Source organism: Dermacentor variabilis, chromosome 9 (genome assembly GCF_050947875.1).
Source record: "Dermacentor variabilis isolate Ectoservices chromosome 9, ASM5094787v1, whole genome shotgun sequence".
Lineage (NCBI taxonomy): Eukaryota > Metazoa > Arthropoda > Arachnida > Ixodida > Ixodidae > Dermacentor > Dermacentor variabilis.
In genome coordinates, this window is record NC_134576.1 from 32,471,738 (window position 1) to 32,497,701 (window position 25,964).

General features: G+C 46.8%; 1 protein-coding gene and 1 long non-coding RNA gene across 3 annotated transcripts; one reads left to right on the forward strand and one right to left on the reverse strand.

Moving 5' to 3' along the window:
• The first annotated feature begins 1,188 nt into the window (after positions 1-1,188).
• On the forward strand, positions 1,189-22,327 carry LOC142592586 (uncharacterized). The gene is made up of 3 exons (XR_012830727.1): positions 1,189-1,303; positions 18,638-18,818; positions 22,188-22,327. It is a non-coding gene; the product is annotated as an uncharacterized LOC142592586 (long non-coding RNA).
• RpS7 (ribosomal protein S7) lies at positions 7,175-25,839 on the reverse strand. Of its 2 annotated transcripts, none has more exons than XM_075704111.1 (5): positions 25,789-25,839; positions 25,306-25,380; positions 25,130-25,225; positions 21,644-21,970; positions 7,175-7,292 (listed from the first exon to the last, which is right to left on the reverse strand). In XM_075704111.1, the coding sequence occupies exons 2-5, from the start codon at positions 25,378-25,380 to the stop codon at positions 7,215-7,217; spliced, it is 576 nt and encodes a 191-aa protein (XP_075560226.1). In that variant the 5' UTR covers positions 25,789-25,839; the 3' UTR covers positions 7,175-7,214. The 2 variants fall into 2 exon arrangements, with proteins under 2 accessions (XP_075560226.1, XP_075560227.1); XM_075704112.1 differs by lacking the exon at positions 25,789-25,839 and adding an exon at positions 25,612-25,634.
• Between the last annotated feature and the right edge of the window lie 125 nt (positions 25,840-25,964).

The window sequence follows — 25,964 nt, forward strand, 5'->3', positions numbered from 1 at the left end:
CTCGTGCACGGCCAACCTAAGGCAACCACGAAACATCTGAGCGGCAGGCACTATCAAATATATGTGATACACTGGCATCGTTCCCACGCATTTCAAGTCTAGTGTGCTTGAAATTACCATATGTCTACGCTAGCCTTGCTGCATGAGGCCCATGGCGCTGCTCAACACAGCGATCACTGCGGTTGGTGAGCCAGCACGATACATAGATAATCTGCGTGCTTCGGCATTGCGTTTTTGGCCTGTATACAGGCATAGTAAATGAGAGGGTTCGCATAAAAAGAATGCGATGGCTATTTTTGAGCACAAAATTTCCGTAATACGTGTCAGTACGTCGTAGAGAACTGAACGAACGCAACCGAAAAAGAATTCGGTTATCTTCTTTCTCCAAAAAGCAAGTTAAACGGGCTAACGCCGCACAACGTTTATAAATATATAACCGCTGATGCCGCATGCTTGGACCATGCGCTGTATAGAACAAATATATCTGTAACCCAGCACCTACTACTGCTTAGGACGCTCGCGCAGTTCGTCAACGGTCGCTTTGCTGGGCAAGCTTAATTCAGACTCTAAGGTATGCTGCTATTACTAGCCAAAACTACTTTATTCATGGGGGGAAACCTCATCCATCCAACCAAGTAGTCACGCAATGTAACCTGCATCGAACAGTTTGAATGCTTGTCAAAGTATAACAGCAGTTAGAGCACAGCTCCTATTCTAGCAGAACGGTGCCCACGCTGTTACGATCGTCGCGTATTTTTCATGGCTCCTAAACCGCAGCTTCAAAATAGAGGATAATACTGCAATAAGGTCACATTAGTGATTGGCACATTCAGAAATACACAATTCATCCGCGCACACATCGCGCTGCGTGTTCCGTCCACCTCAACGCCAGCAGAAATTTCGGCCATGACGCCTTAAACCACTTCAGCACGTCTCACAGAACCGTTTACCACGTAGAAGACGCACGTCATACTAAACAGAACGCACGACCGCGAAAACAAACGCCAGAACCTACCGCCAAGCGTATACCTGCCATGCAAAAGACCGCTTTCACCCAAGCCAGTATGGCGCTGCTCATAGGCGGCGCCACTGCGTTCACAATATGGCGGCGCCTACGAAAAAATGGTCTATAGCAACTAGGGGCAAGCTCCACCACTGCAAAAGCTGGCGCCCCCGTCGGCGTGACGTGTAATGAGGGAATCACGTGGGCACAGCGGCCGCGTCGGCTGCTTTGGAAGTTCCGACTCCGAAGCGAGCTGAAAACGAAAGTTTGTCCCACCTGCGCTGCGGTTCTGATTAAGTGGTGAGGCTTTCCTGTCTTGGGTGTCTGCTTGACACTATAATAGGTAGTCGCTGCCTTTGGAAGCGTGCAGTATGGTAGGCTACTGTTCGGTGCGGCAGTGCCGGACCAATGCCTGCCGGACGTGCGCAACCGAGCCCGGTGTCAGCCTTATTCACACGTAGCCGCAGGACAAGAAGCTGCGTGAAGCTTGGCTCACGAAACTTAGAACCGGCAAACAGCCATCGGTTACAACTCGGGTATGCAGCAAGCACAGACGCGAGGAAGATTCTGCTACAGCGCCGGGACTGCCATGCCATGTTCAGAAAACGCGCACTGAGACGCTCGCCCGCACTCGCTGCCCGACTAATGTCATAACAGTTTGGTCTATAAACTTGTTGATGCTAGATACTGGCAAGTTCAATGGAATGAAAAGGTGCGGTAAGACGCACATTAAAAGAAGCACGGCATATGGTCATGTTTGTGTTATGAATTAAACACCCTGCATTACGATACAGACGCAGCGGGAAATCGCACGCTGCAGAGTACCGGTAAACATTCAGTGCGACGCAACTTTAGAAATAATATTGAAACGTCGAAGAATTTAGAAAAAGAAAATGAAGATTGAGTCTTCGCGACGGCACATCACAGTCACCGTAGGCATCGACGTCTCTATAACGAAATTATTTTTGAACAACTCTAATAGCGTACACTCAACAATGGTCGCTTGTGTACTGTCAACCGCTCATATTCTGCGGCCTAAAAGCTCACGGCACGGTGCGACAACGCGCTCGCAGCGAAAGCGAAACATTATTGCGCGGACATGCATGCAGACGCCCAGTCAGTTGCTGCGAATCCGTGCGATCGCTGCATTGAGGCTTCATTCTGTTATGCTCCATTTGGTTATACAGACAGCCCGCTATAAAATCATATTTCACATAGTTTGCTCTCAGCGTTTGCCTACCTTTCACGCAAGAAGCCGGTTCGAGAGACTCCATCGCGGCGATCGCGCGCAGTGGCGTTCACTTTACGTATTCGGTACGTAAACAGAGAGTCTGTAAACGATTCTGTGCATTCAGTTTGCCAAAGATTATTTCGACAGTCGAAAACTTCCTTCGTTTTGAGAGTAATTACAGAAATGTCCAGGAGGGTGGCCACGTGGTGTTTTTATTGAGCGCCGTAAGCAAAACCTGTGAGGTGCGCGCCGCGTGATCCCTCATACTACGCAAGGGAGGAGCTTCGGACAGATGGCGACTCCGTAAGTCCTCGCCCCCAACAGAGGAAAGGCGCGCACGACAGGTGCCGATTATCGTTGTGGGACAAGAAAAGCCCCAAAGGGTGCAAATATTTTAAAAGTATCTGTGGATCGAACTATTAGTAGGCATTCTAATACATCTATAGCACAAAAATGGCAAATACTACGCTTCCAAACGGCTGGAACTTATTCTCGAATGCCTACGATCGGCCTGCCGAGGCATATCCAAGTTGAAAAACTCCTCACACGGTAAACATCATCATCCCGCAGGGGACGTACTGAGGACGTCACTAGCACGACCCGATATTTGTTCCAGCCGTACGTGCATATATCAATGGCACAGCCAGCGGGTGGAACACCGGGCACGCTTGCCCGTTAAAATTTATTAGTATGCACCCTGTCCAACCTCCCTCCTTGCTCATGCTCCCCATCTCAGGTGAACTGCGCTCACTCCCTTTCAAAAACAAACATCTGGCTACGCGATTGATGCATGGTCTCATCCAGAAAGCCTCGCACGTGCCTTTGCTGAAGCCAATGGACCCGAGCAGATGACGCTATTTTACACCCAGTATCTACTATTGCGCGCGTGAGCGATCTCTCATCCCCCTTTCCATGCCCTTTTCCCCAGGCAGGGTAGCCAACTGCAGTAGTCCGCGTGGTCAGCCCCACTGCTTTACAAATGAATTGTTCAACATCCCTCTCCTTTTTTTTTTTTTATTTGTGTTCTGTGCAAACTGGTTCACTGCTTACATATATCTTTATAGTCTTATTGTGTTGTATGTACCTCTAGACTCCCTGTAATCCTGTCCACCAATTAATGGACTCATTTCCTGCGTCACGGGCCCACGAATTTATTACAACCCTCATTTCAAATTGCATCACTTTAATGAACACAAGCTTTTTGCCTCGATCACCCCTCCACCTCACTTCTGTTGATGATACTTGCCATGAGCGCCCTTCAGTCACCATACGTTTTCGCTCAGCAGTACGTCATAGCCACCCATCAGTGATGTGCAAATAAGTTCTTGAGACTGAGTGCGAATTGTGCCAGAAGCGAATCAAATTCAATAATGAATACTTTTCGAACAGTTCGCTAATTAAATGTACTGCTCACCAGCCATGGTTGCTTAGTGACTTAGTGCTGCTAAGCACGAAGTACGCTCCTAAAAAAGATTGCATCCCTTGTAGCTTATATTGTCCCGCAATAATTGCCACCTGCCTTGCTTTAGTTTTCTTAAAAACTCTACACTCGCTCTACTTTTCGGTTCAGAATGCTATGTCATGCTGATAGCACGCATGCCGTTCGCGACCTAGAAGTACTGAGTTCACAGCCTTTAAGGTAGATGACGATTATTGTTGTGGGACAAGATATGCACCAAAGGGTGCAAACATTAAGCATGCAGTGGGATCAAATCCTGGCCGTGGCAGCTGGATGCAAGAACACCCGGGTACCGAGCATTGGGTGCACGATGAACAACCCCAGGTGGTTGGAACTGATCCAGAGTGCCCCACTACTGCGTGCCTCACAATCATATTGCAATTTTCGCCAATGAAAAAAAAGATATGTATGTCCTGCTCTCCCCCCTCACGTCATTCTCATATCTTAATATTTGCAACATTATGAAGTTTGTGCAATTACACTGCAGGCCAAATACATTAGGAACCACTAAGCAGGTTGTTGGCAAACTATGGCTCTTCGGAGCATATGCAGTATGCATTTTTATAGATTTCAGAGGTAGTCTTGTGGACTCATTAAAATGTATACACCTTTTCAACAAAACCAGAAATGAGTGCCATTTACGACAATGGCAGGGCGAAAGCTTTGCTTAGTTCAAATGTTCGTGCCAGCTTGTGCCACTATTGTATCATGCCGAAATGAAACATTCAGATTTTATCCAATGAGAGGACACAGGTGCTGCATCGTATAAAAACGAGTACCAAACAGTACCCATGCACCGAGGGACCTCAATAACGTTATTCATCCATCCAGCCATCTTACTGCTGAATGCCACGCCTAAGCATTTTGCTGCAAGTGAACTTATTTAGCTGGAAAAGTAGGGCTGCCTCAGCAATGCAGCATGCTCAAGTATGTTATATCCACCATGGATAAAACGAAAGTTGTTGCATTTTGCTTGAATTTCGGATCTTGCATTGTTGACATCATGTATTTAAAACCTACCTGAAAAATATTTGCATTATTGAAGTGACTATTCAACAAACAGCAATACTAAATAAGACGAGGACAAAGAGGATTGTAACACGAGCAAGCGCTCTACTTCTACCAACTCGTCGAATTTTCATTACTATTGCAGCCATTATTCGATTTGTTACTGAAAATTACTTGCCCACCCTTCCCACTGAGCCACCATGGTAAGTCGAGCGTCTTTTACTAATACATCATTCCATTCACGTATGTGCAACACAGCTTACTATACTTTTTCTCAGCAAAATCCATGCATGGCAAAGTCAAAGCTGTGGATTGCTTCAACCGACAGCAATGAGAAGCAGGGAAAAAAGGGCTCATCCCCCCCCCCCCCCCCCGAATTCGGTGCCACTAAACCATCTGTCAATGTTACTGTCAGACATGAGGGGTTTAGCAGCAGACAGGAATGTGCTTTTCCGCAGGTTCCAGTCTTCAAATGACTGATGTGATGCACAGCACGAATTTGGCGTGACAGAGTACGGGAAGAAACAACCTAACATTAAACATGGCATGCATACAAAGTAATCGAGTGCACAATATTTTGTTTAGGTACACAGCCTCCCTTCATGCACAAGGCAATGTGGAAACTTGTGCCCATAATACTCAGGTTAAGCGAGCCTACATTAGGACGTAAAATCAGGGTGTCTACCAACCGGGAAAACCGGGCATTCTCAGGGACCTTTAGTAGTCTGGAAATACTCAGGGAATTTATGCTTCTATCAGGGAAAATTGGCTGTAATTTTATTTAAAGGGAACGAAAGTCTCTGTAATGCTGGTTCGAGTAAGAAAGAGGAATCGCAACGAATTGTCTTTGACGCGGTGTCATCGACTGGAGGAGCTGCCAGTGTACAGTCAACGGCCGACTTTTCCGATGCCTGATAATTTGGACGGCTTCGCAGCACCACCACGTACCCCGTAGAACGTCTCTGAAAGTGTCAAATTTTGGACGCAAGAACCTCTTGCCACGATTTTCTGACTTTTTGCTGTGACTGAAAGTCCGAAATAGCATTATTCAAAGCCACCACCGCTGCCGTTTTGATCGCCTCACCGCCTCGAGCTGGCGCTCTCGCACGCAGATCCGATGGCAGCCGTAGCCACGACTGCTACAACGCTAGGCCTAGCTGCTTCGACGTTTGATATTAAGCTCCTTGCCGTTCAATGCTGTGTTTTTCATTGAAAGAATTGCCGCTGTCAACAATGGCACGGTCATCGCGATTCCATGGCTTCGACGTTCGGAAAGCACAATGTGTTGCATAAAGCCGGCTTCCGAAAGTTAGTTTTGCCTTAGTACAATTCTGCCATGCAGTGAAGCATAAGTGTGGGAAGGGGCAATTCTTACGAGGCACATGTTCAGACAAAGCGCAAAAAAAAAAAAAAGACACACACAAGAGAAGGAAATCAAGACCCAGAGCTAGTCATGTAGTTCCAAATAGCCCACCATTCTTCTCTTGAACACATTATGTATTCCTTAATTATACACGCATGCACCTGTCATCTCCTGTAACAGTAGGAGCACCGATATGCCTAATGTGTACTGGCAGGCCTTCAGAGCATTTTCTGGATGTGCCTTTGGAGACTTAAACCCATGACGGCAATAGAGGACATGCATTCTTTTTTTCAAGCTGCCCGATTTCTCGGACGTTTTCACGGCCCCTAGGGAGCTCGAAAAATCAGTCATTGACTGTACAACTGACCAAGAGGATACTTCAAATGGTCCGTGGGGCGAATGCGCGGCGGAAGGACGACGTGAACACAAAGGACCCACGCATTGAGGAATGAATGGGGAAAGGAAGCGTGCCATCACTTCTTTCATGGAGCTTGGGCTCAAAAAACAAAGTGGTGGCCGACGCCGAGATGCAGGTGATCATCATCCAAACCAAATAAACACTTAAAAGCAGTGAAACGCAACACAGAGGCGTAGTGTGCGGGCTGAGAGTATGTCAAGACAGTTGAGGTTGACTTTGCAGCTGCTGAGAGAGAATCTCGCTTGTTACAAAGTTCAGGCCTCATACCAATGAGCTTACTATAAGTTGATAGAAATAGCTATTGTTTGAAAATATTTCCTTCTGCATACATCTTTTTTTCATTCATATTTTAGAATGCTCTACTGAATTTGCAATGGGCTTTACCATTTTTTCCAGATATTTTATTTGCTGTGCACTTTAGTAACACCTGCCTTCTGTTTTCTTTTGGAGCAAAATAAACGCTTCTGCTTACTATTCAAACTGGATTAAGTTGTTTTTTTTAACACGCTTGCTAGAGAGTGACAGTATTGGGCGACATGGTGTCTGCCCATTTTTACAGAAAACAAATTTCTGGGTCACTCAGGAAATTTTGCAAAGGCACTCAGGGAAAACCTGGAAAACTCAGAGAAGTTGGGAGATGTCAACTTGGTAGACACCCTGAAAATTTTACATAGATAAACCAACTCAATACAAACAGCTGTCGCACCCTTTTTATTCACATGTCCTAAGCCCTCAGTAGGGGGGCTCACGGAATTCGAATGTCACTTCCTTGCCAGTCAGCTTCTTGTACACGGCTGCAAAGGTGTCCGTCTGCAAGAACAAGAATGTTGCAGGTTACCACATGCACTGTGAGCGAAATACAAGCCACTTTTCACAGGCATGGCCATCAGAAAAAAATTAGAGTGACTTTGGAAATAAGAATCACAGAGAGTCATTTTCCAAGAAGGCTTTCATCACAATGGGCCATATGTACAAAAGATGTGGCATGTTAGAGATGATGCACGTAGTTACTTCAAACTAGAAAGAGCTTAAGAAGTTTAGCCAAATTTTGAGGTTTTACGTGCCAAAACCACAATGTAATTATGGAGCACGTAGTAGCCCCAGGGAACTCTGGTCATTTTTGACCACCTGCAGTTCTTTACCATGCACTAAATGCGCAGTACAGGTGTTTTGCATTCCACCCCTATGGAAACGTGGCCGCCAGAGCCGGGAATTCAACCAGCAACTTTGTGCTTATAAGCCCCCCCCCACCGCGGCAAATAAAAAAAAAATTGCTTGGTACAATGTTTATCATGGCCAGGCTGCCATCTCACTTTGACATGCACATGCAAATGTTCAGATGCCTGGGATTTGCATTCCCCATAATTTGTCAAGCGCTACAGATAAAACTAGTGTTTTTACAATGTCAGGAAAACCGGATTTTTCTGCGCCTTAGGTTGTATGAAAAACAAGAATACAAAGTGTTTTAATACCCAAATGCACACACAACAATGAAACTCAGTCAGGCAGCCCAGGGAGCTGCTGCGTGTGATGCACTGAGAGGCCATACTAAAAGCCCTCCGATAGTGATTTCTATCAAACAGGTTAACCCTTTGCACACACTAGTGCGTGCAAAGGGTAACAGTAGAGTACCTGTGGTCATCTTTACAAATGCAGGAACCACGCTAGCAAGGTTATTAGCATTCTGCTCGCCACTCAACCTTTCCAGACCTCTACTATTTACAGCAAATGGACAGCAGGCAACCAGTGCATTCCTCTGGCTCCGTCTGTGTTGTGTCTTTTCCAGTATTCTTAGACTGAAAATCAAGCAACTAAATGATGCAAGATCAAAAAGAAAGGGTGGGGGGTCTGACATGTACGTGATTCTGGCATAGAAGAATGCCGGGAAGGAATTTTGTTGGAGGAGGCTCGATAAGGCAAATGTGGAGTGTTTATGTTAGCAGTGAAGCTCACCTCCTGATATCCCTATAGGTTGACATTTGTATCTCTGCTCATAATGAACCAATTTGAAAAATTGCTGGAATGCTCCCTAGAAGGAACGTCACAATTTCCAAGCATACAATGAAAATTTTCTATGTCGCCTGTTAAGGGGCCCTCTCAAAGAAGGTCGAGCAATTAACAATACGAGATCAGTGCCTGAAGTCGGACGTTACCCCTACGTTTGACTGCACCAAATTGAAGAAGCGTTATTTCTTTGGCCTGTTGTAATATTTCGTCACACGATAAAGGTTTGAGGACTGTGGAAAGAAAGAATTGTGATCAATTCAGTCATTCCAGCTGCCCCGTCTCCTCTTAAGGGGGGATATGGGGATCAAAGCTAACTTTTTTATTTACCAGCCGATTTTGATGAAATTTTGCACAGATGTTAATAATATCACATAAACAAAACTGTGAAAATATGGTGAAAATATGGCTGCAATATCTGAAGTACTTTTTTGTTTACAAAATTGGTCTGCTTTCATTTTTGCAAAATGCCTGCACACCTGTATATTGATGCTAGGAGTTCAAACAAACATTGATAGCACTCCTATATGTATCCTCCACACAGTGACATTCCTGTAATTTTTTTAGCCTAACAGAATTTTTTTATATTTTCATTCTTTTGCAGCTACTTCAGTTGCATGAAAATATCGACTGTGAAAACAAAAGATAAATTATTGAAGCAACTATTTTGAAAACAAAACATGTCACTGTGTGCAGTGGTGCACAATGAGTGTAACAAAACAAACGGTGTAACAAAACAAACGGTGTAAAAATATTCATAACGGTGGCTGAGATATTGGCTTTGCAAGCAGACCTTGGCGGTAGAAAAAAGTTTTGAGAAAAAGGTGTTTGAAGTTTTGGGCCATGTTTATTCGACTAGAAACCACCGGCCTTGTAGATACAGGTGTCAGGTTGATCTCTTGGCTTCTTGGATCTTTTATGCTTGCTTTCATGTGCTTTTTGTGCCCTCTTCTTGCGCAAGGCATCTTTCTCAGCTGCTCGACTCGCTTGAGTCCGTCGCCACCGAGCATGCTCCTCCAGCCGTAAACCCTCGGTTGCCGGCACAGAACCAAGTGACGCGCGGACAGTGGCGGCGGTGATATTCAACACCTCCGACAAGATGAATTGTGACTCAAGATGCGACTGCATGGTGCGACCGTTGCTGATGCACGGTTCGTCTTCACGACCGCAGACGCACGCGCTTGGACCGCACTTTCGTCGTTCATCTCGGTGACGGCGGTGGCACAATCGGGGTACGTCGCGGAGCATCTACAGGGCGTTGCTGGCCCGGAAGCATCGGAAAAGGCCGTTATTAGTTCGGTATCATCATCACTGGAACTCAAGGCTGCAACAGCGTGCGAATTGCTCGGCAATGCGTCGACAGTCTAAGCTTGCGCGCGGACGCATCTCTGCTAGGACTACTTATCCTTCGGATGTTCGGCGGCTTGCGCTTGCGGCTGCCAAAGCAGTGCTTGGTCGCGTATTTCGCCGTCCACGTCCGCCCAGTCATGCTCGAAACCACAATATGAAATAGAAAACTCAAATCCGAATAAAACGATGAAGCGGTGGCGTACCTCGAATATCCAACACGTAAACAAAGGGGCAGCAGCGAGCGCGCGAAGAAACGGGAGAAGCAGACGCCGCAGCAGCTCGCTTCCAGGCCCGGCCAATGGGGCGGCTCATAGAACGCACGTGACGGAGCAAGCCAATTGGCGGCCGCGACAAGTAGCTCCGCGACTTTCAGACTTTTTGTTTTTTCATGCTTGCTCTTCTCTCTATCAGGAAATGAAAGAGAGGCGTCAAAAGGCGAAGAGGCGCGCTTTTCAACGGTACCAGCATGGCCGCGCCGCGTACTGCCGTTCCGGAGCTAGGGACGCTTGAAAACCGTGACTTTTCCACCGCTTTTCACGAAATTTTCGCTGTATTGCCTTATGTATATATATATTTATGGTACTTAGCAGTTGTTTTCAGTGGAAATACTTGGAAAACTTATAGAAAAGGGGTCAAAGATTCGAAATCTGCAACTTTCTAAAAAGTGATTTTTGGGTCGTTTTTCCAGAGTTGATCCCCGCGTCCCCCCTTAAACTCACTACAGTGATTGTACTAGAAGAGTACCTTTGTTCTATTTGTAGCAATTTGGCGACAGTCTTTAATGATCAGATGCAGAATGTCATGGCAAATGTGGTAGGTCACTGCCAAAGCTGTGCTGCACTTGGCGCACATTTTGAAGTGGTTACATTAAAGTGGGTCTTAAAGCCTTCTTCCTTTCCAAATTTAATGAAACCGTACAATAAAGTTCAGTTTTTGTGCTAGTTACAAATATGTAATTATCTTTATAGTAGGCCAACTAGTTCTAAAGTTAATCAGAAATACATTATTGTTTCCAGGAACAATGACCACTCACCAAAATATTGCTTGAGGAACATAGCTAGATACAGTTGAAATAACGTATAACAATATTCAAGTGCCACGAAAATTCCATTGTTATAACCGATAGCTGTTATAACCGGGTTGCATGAAAAAATAAAAACAGAGGGGATGGCAGAGCTGATGTGAGAAAACTATAATGGCGGGAGGCCAGTGCCCCTCCCCACCACCTTTCTCCATCAGGCTACTGATTGTATTTAATCATTTAACTGCTTCTTGGGTGCTCCGATCATGTGTAACAAGCCGCGGCTGGTGGTGTTAAAGAATGGCACTGCTTAACAACTGCAAAGGTGTGTCACGGATGGCAAGCGATATGCAAGCAACGCCGAGGCATTGCTTTGGTGGCCCCAAAAGGGGCATTTTAAACATTGCGAGAAGGCTGCCGCGGCAGGCTGTCAGCTTCAGAAATCCAGAAGAAACGCTGAGGAGAGATCGCCACAAGCATTTCGCCATGTACTTCTCACTGGCTTGCACGAGAAAAGCCTATGTCCATCACCCTCGCATGCTTTACGCGAAGCCTGCTGACATCCTTCTCCAATGCATCCAGGTGCTAGACATAGCGCAGTGGAAGGTTCCTCACGAAAACGAAGCCCTGGAGGGATGGAATCATCTGCCCGGCCTCCTGTGAGAACAACATTGAGGCAACCTACCCTACTGTGTCATTGCTGTTGCCGTACTGCACTGACCAGTGAGCAACAGATCAACACACGAGCAATCTGTGAGAGGCACAGTTGGTGTGGTCCATTTGTTTTGGAGGGTGGGGCTGTTGGAGCAGCGACTCATCGTGCAGCGGCTCCAATTAAAAAAAAAAAAATCTTTTCAAGCATTTCGCACTTCACTACCTTTTGGCTCGGACACCCAGCAGCCAGACTTCATCGTTATAACCGACAATGCGGCATTGTAGTAAGTGGGTTATTTCACTATGGACAACATACAAAAGTTGACGGTGCAGCAGCTTCTCATTGTTATAACCGACATATTGTTAAAACCGATATCGTTATAAGTGGGTTCGATTCAGAAGCATAAGGTTCACAATGGTATGAATAGTTTTTTCGTATAACAAGTATTAATTATACAGCACTTTAAAGTGTTCTGTTAAAAATGTAGCTAGATCATCATTTAATGAACAGAAAAAAAAACATGATTTAAAAATCTGCTCCTACCCCTACGAGCATTACGCATGTAGCTACTTGCTGTAGTATTGCTTGCATAGTACTTGCTGTAGCCTAGGCCCTGTGTGCGCTTTTTGAGGGACTGGTGCAAGTTTTCTGACACTTTGCCGCCTATCTATTCGAAGCCTACCTTAGCCATGCGGCTGCGACTTTGCTGGCATAGATTTAGACATAGTTCTTTCATTATGTCCTTTGAGGCCCTTGCATTGCCTGCACTGAACTTTAATACTGCCTCTGCCACAGCAGCCTCCACCGTGAACAAAGTGTGCCGGTCTTTTGGCGCCAGTGCCTAGATCATCGAATGCAGGCTCTCATTGTTATTTTGCATTGTACCACGCTGGCAATGTTGCAGTCGTTTCTTGTCTGAAAGACGTTCATATACAGTAGAACCCCACTGTTACGTTCCTCACTGCTGCGTTTTCATGGCTGCTACGTCGTTTTCATCCGGTCCCGGCATAGCTTCCATAGGATCCAATGTATAAGGAACCTCGCTGTTACGTAGTAGCTGTGAAAACGTTCCCGTATGATGCGTCGAAACCCGAACCCGCCTGGGCTAAAGTAGGCTACGCGCTCCAACCGCCATTTTGGCTTTTGACGAGTTTTGACCGGGCTTGGCTATGGAACTGGCTCCAAGAAGCCGCACGCCAGTTAGAGAGGCCGCCACTAGGTGGCCATTCGTGAGAAATGCTCCCACTATCATCGCTGTAATTACGGTCGCCGCATGGTTTGTTGGACGAGATGACCCTCGGAGGAAGGAAACCCAGGAGAGGCCCTGACGTCGGAAGTTGGCGTTGCTCATGGCGTTGCTCTGCCTATCGGGCCAGCTCTCCTCTCGTTTACATTTTCACGAAACCACGCCGCGCTGCGCACAACCCGGCTGCTCGGACGCGCGCTGCGCAGCAATACTAAACAATCGTTAGCACGTTAGCATGATTACGCCAAAGAGGGCAAAATTTCCCGCGGATATTCCTTCGTCTGTTGCCATTGCCGTGGCGCGGTGACGACGAAGAGCACGAGCCGCATGATGCCGGGGAGTTGCCAGATCCTAGATTTGGAGAAGCTGTCGCGGCTCTAGACCTCCTCCGCAGGTACGCCACACCTCACAGCGACGGCGGCCTTCCAGGCTATTGAGAAACGTGTGGTGATTTCTAGCGAGCGAAAGAAACGGCAAGCCACCATTCTAGACTTTTTAAAGTTCTAAGCACACTCTGCGGAAATAAATTGTCTATAGTTGAAGCTGCACTTTTTTCATTCATTTTCGGAGCTTTCCTCACTGTTGCGTTTTCCCGAATGTTAAGTTTTTTTTCCTCGGTCCAGTGAAAAACGTATGAACGGGGTTCTACTGTATGGGACGTAAACCCTGACACATGAGGAGGAAGCTTTCGAGGATGTTTTGGAACCGGCTCACTTTGGCCACTGCAGCATTTTGCTTGCACCAGGAGTTTGGGCCTGACGGACAAAGAGTGTGATTAGCCCCATCATCGTTTGATGTAATGTGATATGTGGCCATCACTGCATTTTAAGTGGCATCTACATCTCCTTTGTGGGTCTACAGAACCCATCCATAGTATGAGGTTAACTTGCAGATCAAGTCTGCTGTCAAGCGGCCCTTTCCACCAAGACTCTGATGTCCAGGGCCTCTGTGTTTTGCCGCGAAGTTGCGCAAAGCCGTCCCCATGTGCTATTGCACGTGATTCATGCAGTCCTCCTTTTCAATTGGGATATACCCATACACTTCATTATCTTGTAAAGCGAGATAACTGCGGTTGTCCCCGTCACAAAGTACTGATGTATACAGCAGATTGTGCCGCTCCAATGATTGCCTGAAAAGGATGAGGGCAGCTTCCACCTCCATCTCCCCAGCTTTCTTATTAGTGTTCTTCTGACACTTGTGGCCTTTCTTCCAGGCTCCATAGGAAAGGTCACCCTCTGCAGGCCTCGGCTCGCACCCAGCACAGAAATTGCTCAATACAGTCGCCGACCGTTTATTCGGACCTCACGGGGACTGCGAAAATGTCCGAATAAACAGGTGTCCGAAAAAGCAGATTATGAAAAAAAAAATGAAATCCTTTATTTCTACGCACTTATTCGGGCTCGGCAGTAGGCTTGAAGAAATCGTGAATGCGCCGTAGCACGCCTTTCCGTTTACGTGCAATCGGATAAGCCTGATCTCGGAGAGGGTCGTACGATCACTATAGGTGGCTGAAAGCACAGTCACTGCTTGTACACGCTCCGCATGCGACGGCAGCGTAGCACATGGTGCGTCATCTTCCGACTCGAGAGTCATCGTCCAGCGGTGCAGCAGAAATCTGACGAATGATCTCGCCGTCGTCGAGTTCTGCGCACGTCAGTACAGCTGTGTCGGCACCTGTGAAACTGTCAAATGAGACGGTGTCCGGAGTCGCAATGCAACCACTGCGCAGGTCTCGGCAGAACATTTTCCGCGTCAGTAGGGAGCACATCGGAAGGCGATAAATCTTAGGCCTCCCGGCACCCGCTTGCCGGCATTCCCCAGCGCAGTCTGTGCGGGCACTGTCGGCGCCATTAGACACTTGACGCGATGTTTCCGTATGCCGTGTTGGATCACCGAAACCTCGGCAAAGCGCACAAAGCAAACACCACCGTGCCGAGACCAGTCGCACAAACGAAAAACGCGGCCTACTCGCAGCGTCGTGCGCGAAGAAACAAATCAGCTGCTGGATTGTCTTGACATGGCTTACTAAGCTGAAACCGGAACTGCTGTAGAGCCACTCTATCGAACCAGTAGAAACGATGATGATGAGCGGGGATTTCCAGTAGCGCCACTTCGTGGGGCAGCAAGGAGGCTCCGTGCAAAACAAAAATGGCGTTTAGCAAGTCGAGCCATGCGCCGGTCAGAGTCGGTGCATGGTGCCCTCGATCGAGTTCGCTCAAGGAGTGTCCGAAAAATCAGACGAGAGGTTGCAAGGTGTCCGAACTTTCGGCAGTTGTTATACATTATGGTCTATGGGGAGAATGGCGGTGCCGCGAAGCTGACCGAATAATCGGACATGTCCGAATTTTCGGAGTCCGGAAAATCGGTCTGCGACTGTACAACAAAGTCGAGCACAAGTCCGCTGAACAACTTCATTGCGGTGCAGACGCCAACATGGGACGTATGACCATGGGTCATCCATGACCGGTCATACAACACCGTGATGTTCCTGGTATGACCCCACGTTCAGTTCGGCGTAAAGTTCGCAAACCGACCGCGCACAGACACTCGTCAGATTACGCGCCGCGCGATCGGCCGCTGGCGTCAACTTCGTCTTCACGTAGCTCTGCCGCGTTTTCGTGTGAAGAGCCCGACGGCTGATGCCCACCAATGAGAAAATGTCATTGAACGCGGTCTGTCTGTTCCCCATTGCCTGCATGGCATGCGTAGCCAAAACGTTCACAGCAAAGGGTTTCATTCGTTCATCACTGTGAACATGCGACCAGCTTCACACCAACACAATCTCTCCACACTTTGCGCACATGAAACGCAGCTTTACAGTGTGTCCGTATTCCCGCTCGTCTCGGACGATTTTTAAGGCACCATTGCAGATATTGCAGTTCGCAAACGTTAATAAAGTGTTCACGACACTCAAATCCACAATCGTAAACATAGTCTCATAAGGCGGGCAAAGTGCATCGCTGGTACTGTCACCCACGAACTCGAATTTCGTCTGCCGTTGCAGTAGAAGACAACTCCGATACAGCTTTGCTTTGGCTTCCTCCTCCTCCAGCTCGTAAGGTTGCTGGTAGATCATATCCTGCTTTTCGCGAGCGCTGGTTGAAGAGTTCGCGACTGACTGGCTTGTCACAGTATCCGCAGCAGCCGATGCGGTCGTTAGGCCTGCTGTTGCTGCATCTACGATTTCAGCATCGGATGCCGAGGTTGTGGCGTCCTGGGCATGTTGCAGTGTCGAGCACCGTTTTTAAAATTTGATGAGTGTCCGTCACACTTATTCTGCATCAAACTTGTGCCGCGTCCGAAATTTGTGCTCTGTTTCAGACATTGCGTCTCGCTTCCTCGCTGACACAGGTGGGGCAAGATAGCGCGCCTCAATCAGAAATTTGCGCTCCATTTCAGACATTGCGTCTCACTTCCTCGCTGACACAGGTGGGGCAAGATGGTGTGCCTTAATGCGCAGCTCCGAGCACGGAACAGACGATGGCCATGCAGTTCCGCCAATCGGGAGGCAAGCTCAAGTCACGTGCACCAAGTGACGAAGAGGAGAATGTTCTAGTACCTTTTCTTGCCGCGCACTTTCTAAGTGGCCAATGGCTGAATGGGGCCCATTCTCGCGGGAATTTGAAGGGAAAAGTCGGCTCTTTCAAATGAGACCAAGATGTCTGCACTAGCACATGTGGAAGAGTAGGCACGCGTTACATAAAATGTGCAGCTTCAGCGCAAGTTTCGCCTGAAATTCTGCTAGTACATGTCGTATAAGGTGTCACTGCAGCTAAAATATTGATGTTATCGGCATGAAATGAACAATGTAGATGCAATAATATCTATACACTCAAAAAATGCCATAAAGAAATCCGTTTGTCGCAATTTTTGGTCGCCACAACCCGTGTCCCCCTTTAAGAGTAACGTGATAGCGTTCGAAGATCCCTGACTGCTGCTCATGCTTCCCGGTAACTGCAGCTTACGTAGCTGTAATGTTTACTGGGAAACACTGGCAGTGAACATTATGCACAAAGACGAGAGCGCGAGCTTTCTGGTAGTAATGCAGCCTCTTGCGTAGGCCACGGAAACATAGTGTTCCTGTATATGCTCCCGCAGGGAGCAGAGTTGCGCATACCTTTTCCGGTGCCACTCGCACCGCTATTCGCCAAGCTACAAAATGACGTGAAATGTTCAACTGCGCCGTGCGAAGCAAACTTTGCGGGCGCGACGCCGACTCGTCCTTTCCATCAGTGCCATCGACGTTGCAATAGCAGACCATTGAGCGTACGTTGCATTCATCAGCTCCGGGCTGTAGGTACGTTATTCAACGATATTGAGGGGGGACACGGGTCTTGAAACGGCAAAAAATCACAAAAAAGCCGATTTTCGGAAAAGTGCATTTTCGCTACGTTTATACATTCAAGAATCCCTCCGCGAAATCTAGAAGCTAAATTTAATCGGAAAATAATAAAAAATCGCGCTTAAAGGGGCCAGGGTGAACGCGAAATCAGCAAAATTTGGTCAAAAATGTTCAAACTTCGCGCCGTCACCATTTGCGAACGCGGTGGCCGATGGCCGCCATCTTGCGCTTGTTTTGAAGCTGTTTTCTTTGTGCGCATTTTGCACCAGTTCAAAATGGCGTCGGTGAAGGGAAACCGACGCTATCGCGTCATTTCTGGAGGATGCGTCCGTGCCGCCAATTGGCCAACGCGCGCACACCCCCCGCGCGCCTCGCTCCTATTGGTCCGGTGCTCGTCGGCGCGCGCTCGACCGCTCTCGCGTCTCGCTACGTTTGTTTATCTCTGGTTTCATCGCGCCGCTGTCTACATTTGTTCAGCCGCTTGCTTCGCGACGTTTGATAAGATGCTCATTTCGCTGCCCGAATGGCTGGAAAAGATTGTCGTCTCAAGGCTACTACGCGTCAAGCGGCTGTGGAATGCGCGACGGAAGGCGGCTAGGCCTGTCATACTCGCGGAGTTGCCGGTTGCTGGTCTGCCTGGACATTCTACCGGATCGAGTTCCGAGCTGCAAACTGGCACGTCTAGCGTCAACACTTCGTCCGCCCACGCCATGCGTGTTGGCACAGATCGTGCAGGCACCGTTTTCTTCACGACCGAAGAAAGTAGCGAGCGCCGGAAAAGGTCCGGAGCGCCAGACCTTCGAAGTGCTAACTCCAGCAAGAAGCCTCTTTGAGTGCAAGGAAGCTGGCCAAAAAGCGGCAAAAAGATAGGATGTATCCAGATTATGCCCCTGGTGAATTTCCTTGAGATTTTATTGGTATGTTCTCAATAAAGATGTTGCAGAATGTTTTTCCTTGATTTCTCAAAACAACAATTCCTACAGACTTCCAATTTTGGAGGTAAAATAGCTTCTGTCCTATCTCAGCTATCAACTTAATTTTTTTTTTTGCCAGAAAGATAAATGTATGCAGTAAGCAATATGCACCTTTTCAAAGCAGCACTCTTCTCAAAAAGGTTTTGAAATGGGTCACATGCTTGACATGTCAAGATGGCATTTTTTTCTCACAACTTTGATGAGCTCTAACTCTTGCTCACATTAGCCTAGAACATTGAATAATACCTTATGGCACTCCCTGAACATCCTAGATAGTCTTTATACTCAAATTACTGTGTTAGGGTTTTCTGTTTAGATGCTAATTTTCCTCCAAACAAAGGACTCAGCTTATACAATGCATTTAGAGTATATCAGAAACTACTTATCCTGTGGCAAAATTAATTAATTTTTTAGAATCTGCATATTAAAATGCACAAAGTGTGAAAATTTCATTCAGATCTGTCCACAAATAAAAAAAGTTGTATTTCAAGTGTAGCCTGCCCTTAAGTCAAGGACCTTGGTGAAGTGTTATGGAACATAACACATGGACACTTGTATTCCAGTATGACGGGATGCAAAGAACCAAATTGCACAAACCGCACGGAAGCTGGCAAAGCTTATGTGGTGCTGTGCGAACGGACAGACCCTACACCAGTGATGACTATTGCTACTGCGCATCAGCCGGGACTGGCTGGATCCGAAAGGGACCAGAATAGGCACGATGCATTCTCCTTATTTACATTGGTGAGTTTGCCTTGTTTACAATAATGCAACATTTATCTTGAGTAACACCCCTTGTAACACTGAGATGTGTATGGGTGGCATGAAAGATTGTTCACTTGTATGCTTCTTTCTTGGCGTATATATGAAGCGCGACAGACACGAGAAAAAAATGAACGACACGTCTGTGTCGCGCTGCACATATATGCCAGGAATATTACGTTCCCAAGTAGCCCAATTCGCTGTCTTGCTTGTATGATCGTTCTGAATACGCATCTCTAGAACAGCGTTTTCAAAACTGAGTAAGTACCAGCGGATACAATTTGCCTGCTGCACCCTGGCTTTTTCCTACCGCTTTAAAATTTTGTTGGCATTCCGATTTTTTCATGTAATGTTGATTCATGTGCTAGTGTTCATTGTTTTGTAGCAAGCCAGAACTTCGCGCGATCCTGTTTACGAGACAGCAACATGATAGCTTCGGCATTTACCGCCGGCAATATCTTGCTTGTTTGATCGACCTTAGTCGACGCGAGCAATGTAAATTATGCCTGTATGTTTAATAAGCGCTGTGTTATAGCAAATTAACCAGAGTAGTGTAAAAAGATCATGAAAAATGTGCCATACTACACTAAGTATGGATAGCTGGGCTAGTTGGTTGTGATTAGCATTATGAAACATCTTCCCAGCGCACAATTGAACATGGACGAGAAGAGAAAGACAACACGAACGCCGGTACTAGAAAGTATATCGTTAAGTATGGACAGCTGGGCTAGTTGGTTGTGATTAGCATTATAAAACATTGTTCCAGGGCACAATTGTTTCAATTCATCCGTGTTCAATTGTGCGCTGGAACGATGTTCCAGCCTCCGGCCTCCGTGAGAAAACTTAACATGCATGCTGGAAAACATTGCATCGCATTTTGTTGCAAAGTACAGCGAGGGTGCATACAAACTTTTGAGCTGTTCGAGCCATGGGCGTGGTCAGGATTTTATTTCGGGTGATCGAGGGGGGCCCTACCCCTTAAAATACATGCGTATTGCATGTTTCTTGTGGACGATGCACACACGCCCCCCGACGAAGAGGAAGAATGCTCTCTGGCTCTCGAGCTGTCGGCTAAACTGGCCAGCACTGCAGTTATTTATAGATATACTTAGTAAATAGTCTCCAATCCTTAATCTTTCGTTTGCATAACAATATGTACGTTCGTGCGCGTTTCTATATGTGTGTATATATGTACATGCAAACAAAATTTCGGAGTTCGAACCCTGCCCCGTTCCGGCTATGCCAATAGCTCGAGCATAGCCTACATTAAAATGTGCCACCTTGCTCAGTGCTTGCGAACAATTGGTGAATCTAGCTCACCACTAGGCAAAAAAGCAAATGGAGCACAGCGCAGCATTTGCCTCCTACGCGTGCGAGGAGTGGCTTCACTGCATAGCTTGAACATACGGGCGGACCTATGCACAACTCTGCTCCCTGTGGGAGCATATACAGGGACACTACGGAAGTACGAAGGCAAGCGCCATCTGGATGCTGTTGCAAGTAACCGAAAACAGCGTGCCACTCAATGAATGGTAAAAACGCTCGAAAAGAGGTTTATATTTGCAATTCTGCATAACAGAATTATGTTTTCTGGTATATTCAAATTACTATCCTACGCTATCATGCGTGTAGGTTGTGTTTAGGTTGTACTTTACGATTTTCCGACTCGTCTTACTCTGAAGAATTCAATTAGTTCAGTAACGCCTCTGCACCACGTAGAGGGCCTGCATGGTTGCGGTTCAGAATCTCTTTTCACTTAACGTCAGACACAAGACGCCGACGCCAGATTTTATGCGACACGAGGCCTTTGATGCTGTCGCATCAAAAGCTGCATGCACATCACTGCACAGCGCCCTTGAGATACGGTGCTGGCAATACCGAGCACAATGCAGCAGACAACAAACTGTTGACACACTGATAGGAGCAAGCTTTAAGAAAACAGCATTTTCTGTTGATGGCAACACAATAGCGATTTGCACAATATTTGGCTGCCTAAACGACAAGCAAATGTACTAAGTCAAATGAAAAGGCACAGGGAAGTACTGCTTGGCGAAGGCGACAAACCAGTAAAACCATACGCAGGTGCTCGAGAAGATGCTCAGCTGCTCTGACTCCTTAGACAATGTAGAGAAGTGCGTGCGTTGCAGGCAGCGAAATTTCCCAAGCAGAAGGAAATGCAGGACTATTTTATGTGAAACTAAGCTAGTTTCATCAATAAGGTGATTTTATAAATGGCATGTGCTTTTATGACATTTAATTATTTAGCAGGCTTATGTCGAATTATGCTCTATATCGAACTGATAGGCATTTTTTTGCGAGTTCGATATAGCCGAGTTCGACTGTACTACGCAGACAAACAGCAGCGCACGCAAGGTAACGTTAAGATCAACTCACCACTCTCGTGTTAGCCTAAACGTTGAAGAAATTAAGCTTTAGCCATCAATGTCACTGCTAATTATTGTCAATTAAAGCATCCAATACGGAAAGCTTTGCTTACATCGATTCCCACAGTACGTGGGATCTGCGTAATTTTTAGACAATGTGAAGTGCATGCTTTCTCAAGCCGCGTGCTCAAGCAGAACAAGATACAGGACTAATTCAAGCGAAACTAAGCCAGTTTCACCAATAAAGTGCTCTTATAAATGGTATGTGCTTTTATGACGTCCAATGCTTTTTGCAGACTTACATCGAATTATGCCCTACATCGAACTGATAGGCGTTTTTCTTTTTTTTTCGAGTTCACTGTAAACAGGTCCGGCTGTAGCTCAGTTGCCAACTGCAATCAGATGTGCAGCGAGTACACAAACCTTGTGTTCAATGTTCGTCTGCTGGCTGCGTTCGAGGTGCACCTTGATGAGCCGGCTTCCGTCTAGGCGCACACGCACCCTCTTGCCGACGATCTCGGCCGGGAAGACCAGGTCTTCAAGCAGGGCGTCATGCACGGCAGTTAGGGTGCGCGAGCGTGGCCGCTTCTGGCGCTGGCGCGTCTTGCGCGTTGGCTTGGGCAGGATGTTGCGCTTGGCCAGGAAGACCACGTATTGGCCACTGTACTTCTTCTCCAGCTCACGTACCAGTCGTGCCTGGATGCGCTGGTAAGCCTTCAGTTGAGGCACTGGCACGTAGATCAGGATGGCCTGGGCGCAGAAAAAAAAGGTAAAAATAGAGAGAAGGGTGTAAATAGACAGCTTCATGCCACCTAGCATTGGAAAACTAACCGAAGTCAACATGAATGTTACGTTTTATTACTTTGTGGTTATAAACCCCACGAGATCAAGACGTGGGTTACTCTAAGCATTAAACAAACCCAGACTACACTCTTGTGCACACGTGAACTTTTCATCGACCTTGCAGGCAAGCTACTCAGCTACCATCTTGTTTGGCAAGAAAAACAGCCTGAGGTTGTACTCCTGGACAACCACTTTCAAGTACACTTTCGGTTTGCACGGGACTGCGTGACTAATGGAAATGAGGTTTAAGCCTTACATTGTAATGAAAAGTGTAGGGGCCAATAAAATAGAGATGTCTTGAGAGTTTCACAGGCTCTGGTTAATTAATCAAAGACGATTTGCATGCTAGAAATCGTCCCCACTGGTGGTGCGATGCTGCCAGTGGGGCAAATTTATCTTTAAACCAAAAATCTTGGGCAGGCTATCTACATCTCATATCTCAAAACAGATGCCGAAAGTTTGTTAGCAAAGTGTACTCAGTGGTTTCTGCACCTTTTCCACATATGGATAACAACTGCAGAGTGGAACAGCTCAACAATAAAACAACTGTTGTCTTGCTGTCACACTAACCCAAGCACTCAAGCAAAATGCGCCTTGCATGCCACTGCAGTCTTCAGAAAAAAATTAGAGTGCATAATGTGTTTGCGATCAGAGCTTCATCACTCGTCACATTGTTCATCACTAGACTGAAAACGGCATTGCAAGGTTCCATGCCTCAAGCTTGAAACAACTGGAAATGTCACTACCTAACAGCTATGGAGCAATGTGAACAAAAAGTGTTCAGATTGTGTCAGTAACACCTGGCAGATGACTTCAATAAACTCGGCCAGTGCAGCTTTGATGGCTAAGATAGCTTTAAATCCAAGTACTGGAAAGCACTTCTGCTACTTGATGCCACCTCGCGTTGACAAAATGCAAGGAAACACAAACCTTGTGTTTTAACACCTTGCATGTGCGACCCCGAACTTATTTGAAGTGCTAGACAAACCCGGAAAATGCTTTCTTGTGTGCAAGTGAACTTTCTGCCAGGCTTCCAGACAGGCTACTCAGCCACGATCTTGTTTGGACAGGAAAAATAGCCTGAGGCTGCACTCCTGGTGAACCACTTTTCAAGTATATTCCCTTTGCCAGATTGCGTGCCTAGCTCCGACCTCAACAGCGGCAACGAGTGAAGATATTGCTGAAAACATCCCTGCGTCGCTTTCGACTTTGATGCCATTTCCACAAAGGAGATTTTTTTAATTATATGAATAAGACAGCCAGTCTGCTTGGGCGTCTAGCTGTCTACGGCAAGTGTTGGAACACAACCATCAGCTTGTTACGTCCTTTGTCAACAAAAGCCTCATCCGGCAATCCAGCAACTCTAGCTTGCACATAATGTCACAGATGCAGCTTCTCACACAATGGTTCACCAGTATGGTGCCTTGGATGACATCTGTATCATATACATTGCCACAGGTAGCCTGCTTCCATGGAGGAAGGAAAGAGGGCCCTGCCCTACCGGCTGTGTTGGTTCCGTGCTAGATGACAACAGATGCAGCTGCTCACCATGCTGGTTCGCTAACATGGCACCCAGAATGTCACTGCAAGCCGTTTATATACTTACGGATAACCTTCAGGTAAAGAGAAAAGGGGCAAAGCACGCACAGGCAACAGCGCTTCTGAAAACAGTCTCGCATCTTCATTCGTGTTAGTTTAAGCTGGGCAAGAGAAAACCTAACCATATTATTCACAACAGAAAAATAAGACAAAACGTGCCACTGGGTGTTAAGGTTGACCCATCTTTCTGCTCTTGTCTTCTGTGTATAGGCAAATTCAAAGCTGTAGCATGTGGAAGCTACGATGTTTCATTATCTGTTCCAAGAAACCGATAGTGCTGTCAAATGCTGCCGCAATACTTGGTGCAGTTATGTGCAATAAAATGCTCCACCCTCACAGCATTCCCTTGATTGCCACAGAAAGTTGTCCACAAGTATAAGCCTGCAATTTCCTAGCCCTGCCACATGCCATCCTTGACCGTTTCCTTCCCCAAGGAACTCATTCTGTTACTCTATCTGAACATCTCTGCATGACCCGCTCAACGTTGTTCCTTCCTGTAACTTCACCTACAGTATCTGCTACTTACATTTTATCTCCAAGCCACACTGCCACCATGTCTTAATGTTGTGCCTATAGATCCCGTTGCTTGCCTGATCCACAACATTTCACATTTTCTTGCTGTCTTTTCAGTTTTAACCCCAGAGCTCAAGTGGCAAAATGCCCCCCCCCCTCCCCCCCCCCCGCTTCCTGCCTGCCTCTGGTCGCAAGTACATGCTGTACTTGCGACCAGAGGCAGGACCTACAACTGGTGCCAGTACCGACAAATGACCCGATGTGTAACTACTAGTAGGTATTGTTAGAATAATGCATCACAGGTAAATGACCAGTATGAGCCCTATGAGTACAAGCATCTACATTAAAACAGGGTGGCGACAGATGCTGCGGAACTGGTTATTCTTCTGCTGCATTTTATTCCAGCCCTTATGACCCTTTGCGCTGTTTCACATTGCAATGAAAAGTACAATGAAAAGTATAACACAAATGTGTTCAGAGTTCTGCTGGCTCTTGATATCCAACATCAGTGTCAATTTACAAGCAGGAAATTGTCCCCACTGGCGGTGACCACCATGCAAATTTCCCTTGCCATTTCTAGAACGGAAAATTTTGTGGCAGGCTACCCACATAGTGTCTATACAGAGTTCGTAGGCAAAGCGTACTGAATGATTTCTGTGCCTTTGCACATGCGAGTAACAACTGCAGAGGAATGGCACAGCTCACAATAAAACAACCGTCGTATTGCTGTCAGAACAAACAGAGCACTCATGCAAAATGCGCCCCGCATTCCACCGCAGCCTTCAGAAAAAAATTAGAGTGCATAACGTGTTTGCGATCAGCACTGCATCACTTGTCACATGGTTCATCACTAGGCTGCAAGCTGTATAGCAGGGTTTCGTTCTCAAGTTTGAAACGATGCCAGTTGTCAGCTACGGATCAGTCGGAAGTAGCGCTCAGATCGGGTCAGTTTACCTTTTTGCCGTTGACTTCGACAAGCTTGGCCTCGACGATGTGCAGCTCCCGGAGCTGAGCCTTTAGGTCACTGTTCATTTCCAGTTCGAGGAGGGTCTGCGTGAGACAGGTTACAAGAGCGCTGAGGCACCGACATCAAACTGCACCACAAAAGGTCGCAAACGTCCGCGTCTTACCTGGGAAATACCCGCCTCGAACGGGTCCACCTTTTCGCCCTGAGGCTTTATAATCTTCACGTTTTGAGAATACATCTGTAAGCAAGGCAAAGCAGGGTTCAGTCATCACCGAGTCACCAATCTGATTGGAAGCGATGTCACGCGAATGCAATGCCACAACCATTGCAGCCTGTCAACGACAAGAGTAGGTTGCACACTGGCCCGGCCAAGAAGCAGCTAATCAAATATATCCGGCAGCATCTTAAGAAGCCCAAATGCATTGTTTGACCCGGCCACCGACACGGCGCGGTATGCCAATGCACGCACCTCGGTGATCAATCTGATGTCATCAAAGGAAATACTGTTTGGGTGCAGCCTTACTGCTGTGAATACAACAAATCTACTTTTATGCTGCCTCACCAAGTGAAAATTTACTCGACTATTTGGCTAATTATGCTAAAATTGAAGAGCTTGAAACATAAGGATCGCAAATGCATACCCTACCTTAGGCGCTTGCGCCGGAAAAGGAAGTGATCAAGTTTAACTGTGAGGATCGACACAAACTTCAATAATAATATACTGCAAGATGGCGCCACAAGTATGCTACAAATGTGCAACACTGTAGTTCGCCGCAGGGCGCCGCTAGTTGCCACGACGATACGCGCATACAGCCATATAGG

What these genes read in the sequence shown, in the direction of transcription:
- RpS7 (XM_075704111.1), bottom strand. Translation starts at nt 25,380, where the DNA reads ATGTATTCTCAAAACGTGAAGATTATAAAGCCTCAGGGCGAAAAGGTG. An exon ending in TCGAGGCGGGTATTTCCCAG is followed by an intron (nt 25,226 to 25,305) that starts GTAAGACGCGGA and finishes TGTCTCACGCAG; the next exon opens with ACCCTCCTCGAACTGGAAAT. An exon ending in AGACGAACATTGAACACAAG is followed by an intron (nt 7,293 to 21,643) that starts GTTTGTGTACTC and finishes TTGTTCTTGCAG; the next exon opens with ACGGACACCTTTGCAGCCGT.